The sequence below is a fragment of the Barbatula barbatula genome, assembly GCF_947034865.1.
Source record: "Barbatula barbatula genome assembly, chromosome: 7".
Lineage (NCBI taxonomy): Eukaryota > Metazoa > Chordata > Actinopteri > Cypriniformes > Nemacheilidae > Barbatula > Barbatula barbatula.
This window is the reverse complement of record NC_136770.1, coordinates 14811591-14825256: the sequence shown is the minus strand read 5'-3', so window position 1 is coordinate 14825256 and position 13666 is coordinate 14811591. Positions and strand designations below refer to the sequence as shown.

General features: G+C 39.0%; 1 protein-coding gene across 4 annotated transcripts; it reads left to right on the top strand.

The window, feature by feature from the left end:
• Positions 1 to 2925: 2925 nt before the first annotated feature.
• On the top strand, positions 2926 to 13570 carry ube3a (ubiquitin protein ligase E3A). Of its 4 annotated transcripts, XR_013786867.1 has the most exons (12): positions 2926 to 3083; positions 3980 to 4062; positions 4985 to 5298; positions 5932 to 7178; positions 7259 to 7403; positions 8377 to 8582; positions 9160 to 9324; positions 9408 to 9563; positions 9641 to 9714; positions 9828 to 9971; positions 12211 to 12403; positions 13276 to 13570. XR_013786867.1 is itself a non-coding variant. In XM_079459751.1 (11 exons), coding segments are annotated over exons 2-11 (2574 nt in total). In that variant the 5' UTR covers positions 2930 to 3083; positions 3960 to 4060; the 3' UTR covers positions 12332 to 13570. The 4 variants fall into 4 exon arrangements, 3 of the variants coding, with proteins under 3 accessions (XP_079315877.1, XP_079315875.1, XP_079315876.1); XM_079459751.1 differs by having other exon boundaries at positions 2930 to 3083; positions 3960 to 4062; positions 12211 to 13570; XM_079459749.1 differs by having other exon boundaries at positions 2933 to 3083; positions 12211 to 13570.
• The last annotated feature ends 96 nt before the right edge of the window (positions 13571 to 13666 follow it).

Sequence of the window (13666 nt, the reverse complement as noted above, 5' to 3'; positions counted from 1 at the left end):
ATCCTCTTGCATTTCAACATGGAAAGATTGGATTGAGTCCTAGAGGCATTTTCTAGAATGGTCAATGGGAGTGGGCTGTTTTGTCCTTGAAATTCATTACTCATTATTACAATCATTATTATTAACAGAAAATAGCAAACTTTTTTATATAAAAAAGGTGTTTTATACGGTATATGGTTTGACTTGCATTAAAAAAAAAGATGTCATCATTTTCTTACCCTTCAATTGTTCTGATGTACATAGAGAAAGATATTTGGAAGAATGCTTGTAACCAAACAGTTGTTGGCCACCATTGACTACCATAGTAGGAATACATTTGAATGCTAGTCAATGGTGACCAAGAGCTGTTTGGTTAAAAGCATTCTTCCAAATATATTTCACTGTGTTCATCAGAACAAAGAAAGATACAGATTTGGCACAACTCAAAGGTGAGTAAATGATGACAGAATTTTCATTTTTGGGTGTACTTTTATGCAACAGAATAAATAATGCAACTAAATATCAATTTCTAACAACTTTCAAATATAAATAGACGTGAACATGAATTAACAATCAAATGTTTATTTATAAATTAACATTAAATCATTTAAATACATTGTGTAAAAAATGTATCAGTTCACGATACCAAATGCACAGCATAATAAATACAATTCTCAAAGATTTATCCTTTGACATATACAGTATAGCAATATCCACCGTTACCACTTTATTTCATTTTTCTTCAGCCATCACTTGCTACAAATAAACTTTGGTCTCCGTATTGTTTATGAGTAGCTCAAGGGTAACGCCTGGAAAATTGATGGTGTCATTCTGTGTTTACACATAAAGAGATATAGGAAAGTACCCCTCGGATATAAAAATTCACTTACTGTTTGCCTTTTGGTTTGTGGGATCTTTAATGTTTTTCAAGGTATCTAGCCATTGTATGATGGCCGTAAGTCTACTGTACGTGCAATTCGCCATGAAATCCACTTTCTAAAAATTCAATTCTGCATTTCAGAATTTTTTCAGATATTTGAAAAGGCTGCAGGAATGAAAATCAATGGGTGAAGAACAGTGTTACATTAATAATGGATAGTTTCCCTTCAGTCTGATGCCTTCAGTCAGTCTGTTGATTTAAAAGCAAATGTACTTAAGTATTGGGGAAAATCTCCCATATTGTGACCTTCAGATCATAGTATAATTATTTTAATTTAAATATATCACATTTTTTATTGCTGTTTACTGTGTTTCAGTTTTGTCATTCTTATTATTCCTATACATCACTTCTACCCTAAGTCCGATCCATTTATCTAAGAAAAAAACACAGAATGACACAGCTGACATGTAAGTAAGCTCTGTAGTAAGGCAACATTTTAAAGATCCGAGTCCCAGCGTAGAACTGTGTGCTCACTTTCTGATGAATTAGACCCTTTGATAGACTTCGAGAGCATGTGAAGGTTATTTGTGTGTTACATGTCTCTTTTACTGGTTGGTTACAGTATGCTCTGCAGCGAGTGTCCCCAGACTCCTTATTTCTTTAGCAGTTTATAATCTCAAGAAGAGCCTGAGGTGTTCTGGGTTTGCCACTGTCTCCCACAGGCTTTAATTTTCCTGACAGCAGACTTGTGGTGGAAAAGCCTCGACAAAGCCTTATCCAGTTTATTTCCCAACCAATGGCCAAACAGGTCACATAAGCAATCTACCACTCAGAAAATGTTTGTAACCACATAGTAACATTCTATGTATAGCAACCAGGCAGCTTGGTAGACACACAGAAACATGCTAAAAATCTTTTTTTCGCCTTTTGTTTTTCAAAGAAATGCTGGCAACACAAAAGCATTTAAAGGCTGCAAAGCAGCTGCGCTCTTTGTGTTACTTACGTCTTTCCATCTAATAACGCTGCAGCAAATTTGTATGAGTGGGGTGGAATCTCAAACCCTGTTGACTCCGGGCTAAACAGCTGTCTATATTCATGAGCTCCTAATTCTCCGCAGCTGCATCATCGTAGGCACAGTCACCTTTTCCATCATTCAGCCCTACGAGAGCTTCCTCAATATTAACAAAATGTCTTTTTGTCTCTCACAGAATTTTTTTTCTTTTGCAAGTGTAAAGTAAGCAGAACAGACAAGTGGGGGTGTTATCTAACAGTGGGCTTTTATTGTGGGCTTTATTGACAATAATCAATTATAAACTTTTTTCCCCACATGTTTATTGTTCTTCCACAGTATCGGGATGGTTTCATATCATGGCAAACCCTTTACTGTACTGTATATAGGCTTCCATTACTGTATTGTACTGCATGAGGCAATCTCTGCAGTACGTTTGTAAGGATAATATGATAGTCTCTATATATATGATCATGTTATTGTGATTTCTATTCTTATTGTGTATACTTGCCACATTTCCACACTTGAAGTTGATGTATTACGGGACTGAAATGTTTTAAAATGTCAAGACCAAAAAAATCTGATAAACCAGTTTTTAGGTCAATGCTGTTCTCCCATGGTGTCTTGCAGTTGTGAAAGGATGGTGAATGGGATCTGTTGACATGAAACCAAAACATGGTTAGATATTCAGTTTGTGTTTTCATTATTTAAGAGTTATTTGGGGTTTCTTGCGTTGATTTTATTTCTCCATGTTTTCCTTTAGCATTGTGCCATCTGCCGACGAACCCCTAACATTGCAGTGGTTTCGATTTTACACAAGGATGCGCTTTTAGGGTCGCTCAGTGAAATTACTTGATGGCTTCCTGCCATATCATTTGAAAACACATTCGATTACTGCTGAATCATAAAATAATATGCAAACCACTTTTTGCAGCCTGCAAATGACGTCTCGGTTCTTATTTAAAACGTTTCTATATATTTCAGACACACGAGATAAACTGACAGCAGACTGCCAAAGCGCTGTGGTCGTTCTTTTATCCTCATGCTCGTCCTCGTTTCGCTTTGCATTGTGGGATCGCTCTCCATGTTTGCCTCAGTTGATCAAGATGGCCGCGAATATTTTGTGGAGGGGCTTTAGCTGAATTCGCGCCACACTCGGAGCGATTGTGATGTTGAGAGTCCAGATTTGTACGCCCGCGTCAAACACCTGCCGAAGTAAGCTGTCAAAACATTAAACTCGCTTCCCCCGGCCACATCGCTCGCTACCGCTGCCGAAACGAGGGCTACTAGGCCAGTTAGCCGCGCGGCTAACGCGGTCCGCGGAGGGACTGAGGGCTTTCTGGTAAACGAGTGAAATGTGTATAATGCCTATTGCGAGAGTACGTTACCGCGCTTCAGTCGTGCTCGGGTTTGCAACTAGACTGCTTAAATAAAACCATTTGGTGTCTTTGAAATGTCAGACGGCGATGGGTTACAGCTAGGCTAAGTAAACTAGTTAGTCAGCTTTTTCCTACCATTATTCTCCATGACAGTTACTGCTTTCAGTTTTCAATAGACGCACTGTTTACGGTTCACCTAGTTTATGCCTGACTGTTTCTTATGTGTATGTGTATTTTCTGTCGAGATTGACAGTGTGTGCACGGCTAAAGGCGTTTGTGCAGTGTCATACCCCCTGCCTGCCCCTCTGCGGCCTCTCCTTATACTCTTCGGTGTTAACGACTGTTTACCGGTGCAGCGGATGTTGCCATTGCCAAACCGTGACATGTGTTTTTAGTTCTGAGCCGTGTTTACGTTTATACTACTGTTGTAATTGCAGACACGTGGGTCTGAGATTCAAATCCATTGAGGCTGAGCTGTCTATCTAGACACCATTATTGGACGTCACTTGTGGCGGAACCCATCAATCGAAATGCTGTCTAGATAGGCAGCTCGCGAGGTTTTACGACGCAGTATGTTGACACGTTGCGCTTCTTACGCCCGTCAAGCACGTTGGGTTCGTGTTTACCAACAGTAGAGTCTTTCTCAATCGATCAGTTTTCATCTTGGTATTGTACAGCTGTTAAAAGTATTGATGTGTCACTGACAGCGAAGTGTTCTCTGTTCATTTGAAGGATTGCTACGTGACCATCTTTTGGTCTTCTTGAGTCCAGAGCTGTAGAAGAGTGTGATATTGGCCACCTCAAGCAAGTCTAATGTAAGTTATCTACCGGCCTGTGTTATTCAAGCAATACAATATTGAAGTCTTAATCATTTCGCCGGTATACAGCAAGGAAATAAATGTGCATTGAACGTTATCTTGTACTGCATGAGCATTTGTTGTTCATGTCCTAAGGCATTTTGCATGAGTCCACTGCATTATGGATCTACCTTTTAAAACACTTCTTTTATTAAATGTTTAGCTCGTTTTTTCTGATAATTCAACTGAGTTTGGTCCAATGCTCACGTTTAGACAGTGTTACTTTTGTTATAACACTTGTTAAAGGGATAGTTCACCCAAAAATGAAAATTATGAATTATTCACTCTCTAGTTGTTCCTAACCTGTATACATTTCTTTGGTTGGTTGAAAACACGAAAAGATATTTGGACGAATGCTTGTAACCAAACAGTCATTGACTTCCATAGTAGGAAAAAAACATTGTAGTCAAAAGTGCTCCAGAATTGTTTGTTGTGCTACATTCTTCAAAATATCTTCTTTTGTGTTCAACAGAACACAAAATTATTAAGTCATTTCCCTACTATGGTAGTCAACGGGGTCCAATAACTGTTTGGTTATAAGCATTCTTCCAAATATCTTTCTCTGCGTTCATCAGAACAAAGACATGTATACAGATTTGGAACAACTCGAAGGCGAGTAAATGATGAAATGATACATACTTTTGGGCGAACTGTCCCTTTAAATGATAATGCTTGATCCTTTATTAAGGTTTTATAACATAGAGTAGGTAACTATATTTTGTGTGCACATGCAACGGTCATGTTTTAATGAACTGAATTGGACAATGCTCGGTTTTACCATTGTTGTAATAAGTAGCTTTATTTGCTCTGTTGCTCTGAAGTCATTTTGTGATTCAACCATACTAATCCACCTGCCGTCCCGTCTGAATGTCCGATACAGGAAGCGAGCGGCTGCAAAGCATTTAATCGAGCGCTACTACCACCAGTTAACAGAGGGCTGTGGAAATGAGGCCTGCACGAATGAGGCTTGTGGCTCTTCACCGGGTTTCCAGCGCATGGATAACAATGCAGCGGCCATCAAGGCCCTGGAGTTGTATAAGAATAATGCCAAACTCTGTGATCCTCATCCCTCTAAGAAAGGAGCCAGTTCAGCCTTTCCAGAGAACAGTGCCAAAGGAGCGCACAACTTCTCTGCGTGCAGTAACGGGAAGATGAACCACAAGGACCTGCAACCCACACGGGAGGACTTTAGAGGTGAGCTTTACGAAATTTTAGTGCATTAGACGCTAGCCTGCTGCAAATGTTTATCCATCTATTTGCCTTCCTGTGATATTTAGTTTTTTTGACAGCTTAAAGGGATAGTTCACCCAAAAATCTAAATTCTGTCATCCTTCATTCACCAAACTATAAACAGTTTGTATTCTACTAAATACAAAGAGATCTCACCCTCCATTTACTGCCATAGTAGGGAAAATAAATACTATGAGAGGCAATGGAGGCTAAGATCTGTTTAATTCTGTCTTTATAAATGCATACATGTTTATTACTTTTTGAAAATATAAAAATGAATAAATGTTAAAAAGTTAAATAGAAACATTTAAATATGCACCTATTTATTAATTGCTAAATATGCAAATTTTCTAAATATTTACATGTGTGTGTGTGTACATGCACAGTGTACAGACATTATCACGTTAACACAAAATTGTATTTTGGATGTGATTATTCGCGATTAATTGTTGAAAAGCCATACACTAGAGTTTGGAATGACATGTTGGTTAATAAATGATGATGGAATTTCAGGGAAACACTTTCTTCTGTCTTTCAAACCATTCCTGAAAAGAAACTCATACATGTTTGTATCTGCTTTACCATGTTCTTTGGCAGATCTGAATTACTTGACGGAGGAGAAGGTGTATGAAATTCTGAGCCTGTGTAGTGAGAGTGGGGACTATTCTCCGTTAATCCGTGTCATCGGTAGGGTTTTCTCCAGTGCGGAGAGCCTGGTCAAGAGTTTCCGCAAGGCGAAGCAGCACACCAAGGAGGAACTCAAGTCCCTCCAGGCCAAAGATGAAGACAAGGATGAAGATGAAAAAGAGGCGGCTTCCGGTTCATCCGCTGCCATGGAGGTGGAAGCCGAGGCCTCAGCGTCAGCCGGGGACGGGTCGTCTCACGGGGAGAACAACGTGCAAAAGTTTGGCCCTGTAGAAGTTTCTGTGGACATCGAAGCGGTAAGAAGAGTGTATGACAGGCTGTTATCGAACGAAAAGATCGAAGCAGCATTCCTCAACGCATTAGTCTACTTGTCACCCAACGTAGAATGTGACCTCACCTATCACAATGTGTACGCAACCGACCCCAATTACCTGAACGTCTTCATCATCATCATGGAAAACGGTAACCTCCACAGTCCAGAGTATCTGGAGATCGCCCTGCCGCAGTTTTGCAAGGCCATGAGCAAGCTACCTCTTCCCGCTCTGGCCAAGCTGGCGCGGTTGTGGTCGCAGTATGGCGTCGACCAGATCCGACGACTGGTGGAGACCTTCCAGCAGCTAATAACATACACGGTCATCAGCAACGAGTTTAGCAGCGACAACCTGGTCAACGAGGACGATGGTGTGGTGGCGGCTAACAAGTGCTTGAAAATCGTCTACTATGCAAACGTTCTGGGCGGCGACCTGGACATGGATCACAATGAGGAGGAGGACGATGAACCCATCCCGGAGTCCAGCGAGCTGACTCTGCAAGAGCTGCTGGGGGAGGAAAGACGCAATAAGAAAGGCCCACGCGTGGACCCGCTGGAGACGGAACTGGGCATCCGTGCCACGGACTGTCGAAAACCCGTTATCCCCTATGAGGAGTTCATCAATGAACCACTTAATGATGTGTTGGAAATGGACAAAGATTACACCTTCTTCAAGGTGGAGACGGAAAGCAAATTCTCCTTTATGACCTGCCCGTTCATTCTTAACGCTGTGACAAAGAATCTAGGGCTGTACTATGACAACCGAATCCGCATGTACAGTGAGCGCAGGATTACTGCCCTCTACAGTTTGGTGCAGGGACAGCAACTCAACCCCTATCTGCGACTCAAAGTGCGCAGAGACCACATCATAGATGATGCTCTTGTTAGGGTAGGAGCTCAGAAAGATGGATATTGTGTTAAATGCTGTTTATTGTTTGTATTAATGACTTTTTGTGCATTGATTTTTAGCTGGAGATGATTGCCATGGAAAACCCAGCGGACTTGAAGAAGCAGCTGTATGTGGAGTTTGAAGGAGAGCAGGGAGTTGATGAAGGAGGAGTATCTAAAGAGTTCTTTCAACTGGTTGTAGAGGAGATCTTTAATCCAGATATAGGTAATTGACAATTGCTTCCTGTTTAAAGGGATAGTTTGCTCATAATTGAAAATTCTGTCATCATTTACTTAGGCTGTTGTCATTTCAAACCTGTATGACTTTCTTTCGTTTGCAGATTTTTTGAAGAAGGTTGGTAACCGAACAACGGCGGCAACCGTAGCGTTGCATTGGTTTTGTGTCCATACTATAGAAGTGAATGGGTACTGTCAATGTTCGGTTACCGATTTGAAAAAAAATCTTCTTTTGTGTTAGGTGGAAAAAAGAAATGTCTTACAGGTTTGAAATGACAAAAGGTTAATAAGTAAATGATGATCGATTTTTCATTATCCGGTTATCCCTTTAACTTATGCATTGTTCCTTTTGTATGCTGCAAGTTTAGTCTCTTCAATAAGGTCACTGATATTTTGCTTGTATGTGATTTTTTTTTATTGGTTTAGAACCATTGGCACATCAGCTATAGCATCAGTACGGCTGATATAACAAACCGATGGTTTAACTTTAACTAGGTAGTATAACTAAGTTAGAGTTCACCCAATAATAGTTTTGTCATTTATTCACCCTCATGTCATTCAAAACCTGTAAGACTGGCTTTCTTCTACTGAACACAAAAGCAGATATTTCGAGATATGTCTCAATGGTTTTGTATTCATACAGTGGAAGTCAACGGGCTTGTTTGGTTACCAACTTTCTTCAAAATATCTTCTTTTGTGTTCTGCAGAAGTCATACAGGTTTGGAATGACATGAGGGTGAGTAAATAATGACAGAGTTTTTATATTTGGGTGAACTATCCCTTTAATGCATGTGTTTTTGAACTTTGTTTTGATCAGGATTTCAGTGAACTGGTCTATTTTCATGACGAACGTTTAAATAAGTGACAATATCGTTATAATCGTTATTTGTTCATACCAGCTTCATTCAGTCATAGTGAGATGGTTCGAAATCATGCAATCTTATGCTTTCTGTTTCCTACAGGCATGTTTAACTATGATGAAAGCACAAAACATTTCTGGTTCAACCATTCATCTTTTGAAAATGAAGGCCAGTTCACCTTGATTGGCATTGTCTTGGGCCTAGCTATCTACAATAACTGCATTCTTGATGTGCACTTCCCTATGGTGGTTTACAGAAAACTGATGGGAAAGAAAGGAACGTTTCGAGACCTTGCAGACTCTCATCCGGTAAAACTTTATATTTTTTATAATCAATTTTTTCCACGCATCTTTCCAAAACTAGCTGTTTAGCAAATTCATTAAAACAACATATGCTGGCGCAAGAATTTGGAGCTAGTTGGTGCTTGCCCATTTCCACACAGCGATTATGATGGGTAGACCTAGCTAATTTCAACTGGTTTTGTGCCCTTCCAGCGGGAAAAAAAAACATTTCTCAGGTTAAAAAGATCATAAAAGTGAGTGGTGATGAGTGGTATCACTGCATATTTAGCGTAGACAATTACATGTAGCCATGAAATTTCTTTTCAGATGAACAAAAACTTTTAAAACAATTTTTGTTTGTGGATAAAAAGAACACAGGGATATTCTACTAAATGTCTCCTGTTGTGTTTTTCACAGAGAAAAAAATCTTATTTACATTTAGCAGACAGTTTTATCCAAAGCAACTAACAGAGAGATCAGGGAGCAATACAGCGATATGTCATACAGAGAACACAGGTCAAATAATGATTGAAATTTTATTGAACTATTTATTTAAAAAGCCCTTTTGTGATTGTACTAAATGATGTGAGGTCTGTTTCTGCAGGTTCTTTTTCACAGTCTGAAGGATCTCCAGGAGTATGAAGGTAATGTGGAGGAAGATATGATGATTACCTTCCAGATCTCACAGACAGACCTGTTTGGAAACCCACTAATGTATGATTTAAAGGAAGGTGGGGACAAAATCCCAGTTACCAATGAAAGCAGAAAGGTCCGTCCACTTTTAAAGTAACTATCATTACTTTTAAACTAGTTTCTTTTTGTGCCAATATAACATGTGCCGGCTATTTGCAGGAGTTTGTGGCCCTCTATGCAGATTACATGCTGAACAAAAGTGTAGAGAAGCAGTTCAAGGCCTTCAGAAGAGGATTCCACATGGTCACTAATGAATCCCCATTGAAGTATCTGTTTCGACCAGAAGAAATTGAGCTTCTTATATGTGGCAGCAGGGTGAGTCAAACGCCAATCCCGGGATATTATCACACGTGTGACGCGCACGTAACTGACATTTTGTACTTCCCATGCAGAATCTTGACTTTCAAGCACTTGAAGAGAGTTCAGAGTATGATGGTGGATACAACAAAGACTCCCACATTATCAAGTATGTGCATCCTTGCGTGCCTGTTCTTTTATTACTAACATAAGTTATTACAAACCTCATAGAAATAAATAATAGACTGATGCAAGGAGGCGTTATTTTTTGTCTGTTCTCAGAGATTTTTGGGAGACTGTGCACTCGTTTGGACAGGAACAGAAGAGGCTGTTTCTACAGTTCACCACTGGCACAGATAGAGCTCCAGTTGGAGGTTTGGGCAAACTCAAGATGATTATTGCCAAAAATGGCCCTGACTCAGACAGGTAAACATAAGAACTGCCTCTGTACGATTTCAATATGTCCCATCACTTGTTTGTAGCTCTGCAGAAACTCCTAGTGATTAGGGATGGGCGATATGGCCTAAAAAATGTATCCCGATAATTTCAGGTATTTATTGCGATAACTATAACAATGGCGATAATATATATATATTATTATAATAAATTATTTTCTTCTGTAAAATTGCAGATTATGTTATGTTTAAGTGTGTTCAGTGAATGTGCTAAAAAACATCAAACACAAAAAACTACACAATAATAATTCAAATCAATTACAAGTTTAAAATGTAAATAAAGTTTGTGTATTTCTTTATACTCTCATGGTGCAACAGCGGCAAAAATAGTGCAAACAGCAAAAGTAACAATCACCAACCATGTCTTGTGATTCAAATTTACAAGTACAACTAAAAAAAAAAACTGATAAAGTAACAAACATTTTAAAGTAACCTGATGAAGTAAATAAGTTTAGTGAGAACGACACACTCTTTGAATGTAAATCTTATACGTATGTGGAACATGCTACCACCAATTAGGTAGTTATTTGTAACACTCTAGTCCCATGGAACAAATTTTAAAACAAACAGTTATCAAAAAGAAACGATGTCTTCAGATAGTTTACAAAATAGTGCAAAACACAAGATGACAAATAAAAAAATCAAATCAATAAAATAAATTTGATGATGAAGTGAGGTAGGAGGGACGAGAGCCGGGATGCGAGGCCTCGTATCATGGATGAGATTGTGGACCAGGCCTTAGTTGCAGAGAGGACCAGGCCTGGCTTTTATTATGGTTTGTGTGTGTGTCTCGGCAGGCCGTCTATTAACGTTGCTTTTATTAATTAAAAGTCATTTTATGTTCGGCGGGTCCCGTCTCCTTCCTTCCTTTTATAGATTGAATTCATTCCATCGTTTACTTGGCTCATCATAAGATGATATTACGGTAGTTTGCTCCGCATCTGATTTTCTATAACCAGACCAGTTCCAAATTGTAGAGGAAGCTCTTCGCTTAACAACAAGCTCCTCCTCAACCTCACGTCTGCCTCCGCTATGCTTGTTTTCACTCCACACCTGAACAGTGAGTCAGTCACGCACGAAACTACGTCGTCAACTATACTTATTGTTATTATCACGATGAGACCAATTTTTCCCGCGATGAGACCAATTTTTCTACGGTATATCGCAAACAATAATTTATCGCCCATCCATACTAGTGATAGAATTAGAGAAAGCTGTCATGCCAAGTTACAGTTTAAATGAATATTCTGTGTTAAATTAAAGTTAAGCTCCATTAGAGCTTCTACACATAGGCAACTGCATTTGAAAAGACATTGCTTAAATGGTCTCAGTTATGTGAAGAGAAAACGCAGAATAAACTTGATTCCTTATGGCAAGAAAATATCTTTCTATGGAAATTTCTCAACAGGGGCTCTTGTGCAATCAATCGTTCAGTCAACCATTTTTCGACACCAATGTTGTCGGATCGAGATTAAAGGAATAGTTCACTGAAAAATGACAATTCTCATCATTTGCCGACCGGATGTAGAGTATAATACTTTCCTTTCGTCAGTCGAACAGAAATATAATTTTTTAGATATCAGATGTTCATGTCTCAACTTGTTGAAGCTCTAAAAAGCATATGCTTCCATCATGAAAGTAATGCATATGACTCCAGGGGGTTAATAAATACCTTCTGAAGCAAAACTTCAACTGATAAAAACAGATAAAAGTACAAATTTTAAGTAGCACGACGTGTAGATTAAAATCTCATTGGTTTTATGAGAAAACGCGGCTTTAGAAAACAAAGAGTCCACTTCATATTTGACCTCTTTTCTTGTATGGTGGTTATTCTGTACCAGTAAAGAGGTCTAATATCTCTTTGTTTTACAAAACTGTGTTTTGTCTTCAGACCAGTGTCTGTTGAATTTCAACATAAGCTAATCTCTTGAGTCACCCAACAGTGATGTGAAAGACAGCATGCCAAGTCAAAATGTGATAGAAATTTGGCATGTTCCATCAAATATTATTTTTAACTCTCCTTGCATACATGTAAAAACATTGCCTGAAGAAAGGAAGGCTGTGGGATGTCTGGCATAAGAGTAAATTGTGAGAGAATTTCTGGTGATTTCCAATGGGCATTTAACTTGCGTTTACATTTATACTCGCATGCTTTTAATCCACCATGACATAATTCATGCGTAACACTGCTTTTCTCTTCATCCGACCAGGTTACCCACCTCTCACACTTGCTTCAACGTGCTGCTCCTTCCTGAATACTCCACCAAGGAGAAACTTAGAGAGAGACTCCTTAAAGCCATCACTTACGCCAAAGGTTTCGGCATGCTCTGAGACACCAAGATCCGCGAAAGAACTCGCTCGTTTGTTCGTCAAAGGAGAAATCTTCTACATCAACAACTTAAAGTAAATATCAAGTTTAAACGTAAGGCAACGTGAAATGGGTTAAAATGAGAGCGTTCTGGTGACCGTGCGCCTGTGCCTAAAATAGTAGATAAAACAACACTGGACTCTTGGCTCTCTCCCTCTTATGTAAGTGTTATTGCTCTCTTTTTGTATGCACTGAGATATAGCATTATTTATTTTAAGGGATAAAATCCTTACGTCATGTCTGCCAGCAAATCTACTCATTTTTTGTTCATTAAGAGGTTAGAAGTTTTCCGTTCATTATGAGGTTGTTAGTTTTTCAACACCTGCAGGACTGATCACCATGTAAACTTAATAGAACAATGCGATCAAAGGGAGAAAGCGTAAGTTTATTGGTGTGTAATGGTTGAACTGTGAAAGTGCACTTAACTCAATATTCAGAATGTCTTGTAGGTTTTTTTTTTAGTTATTCTGCCCTTTTCTTTAATTATGGCTCATGTCTTCACAGTTTATTCATACTTACGGTAATGCTTTCAAAGGTACAGAGAAGCTCCAGTCTCAGTTTTGTCCAGGAACCTGTATTTATTGAAGGACTGCATTTGTAATGCTGCTTGGCGAATTGTGCTGCTTTTTTACGGCCAGTGTTCCACATTTCACTTCGGGGGCTAACTTTCTTACATTGTCTCTCCCAATTGATATCAATCTCACAGTGCACTCCTCACAACAAGTAGTGTTACAAGAGAAATCTAATCTTCCCATCTTTTGCGAAGCCTTTCTAAAACAGTTTTGTTTTTTTGTTTTCGGTCTTGTTTTAATTCAAGATGGTGGACTTTTTAGTATACTAATTGACACTGCCCCATTGAAGAAACTGTGTTTATATTTTAGTTGCTTTGTTTTTTTGCTCTGCACAGTGTCTGGCCCGATTTGCTATACTGTTGGATGAAAATGAGGGGAAAATGGCACAAAACTTACCACTGTCTCGTTGTGCCAAACATTTATGCTGAGAGGCGCCGCTCCGGTTTGTCCAGGCATAGCTGGAAACCCACTTTAGCAAATGTCCTTTTTTGTTTACCCTCTTGCATATTAAATGTGACTGTGGTTTGCTCCACTGCTGATGGCACTAACATAAAAGGGGGAAATAGAACTTGATATTGAGAATGAAAACATTTGATTGTTTCAGATTATTCTTAAATAAATTCAAAACTGAAAAACAAACGACTGTGTGGAAATGTGATGCAGACGTTGGATGTCTTTTGGTGTTATGAAATCCATGTATTTACAAAGGTGTCAAAATAATTACTG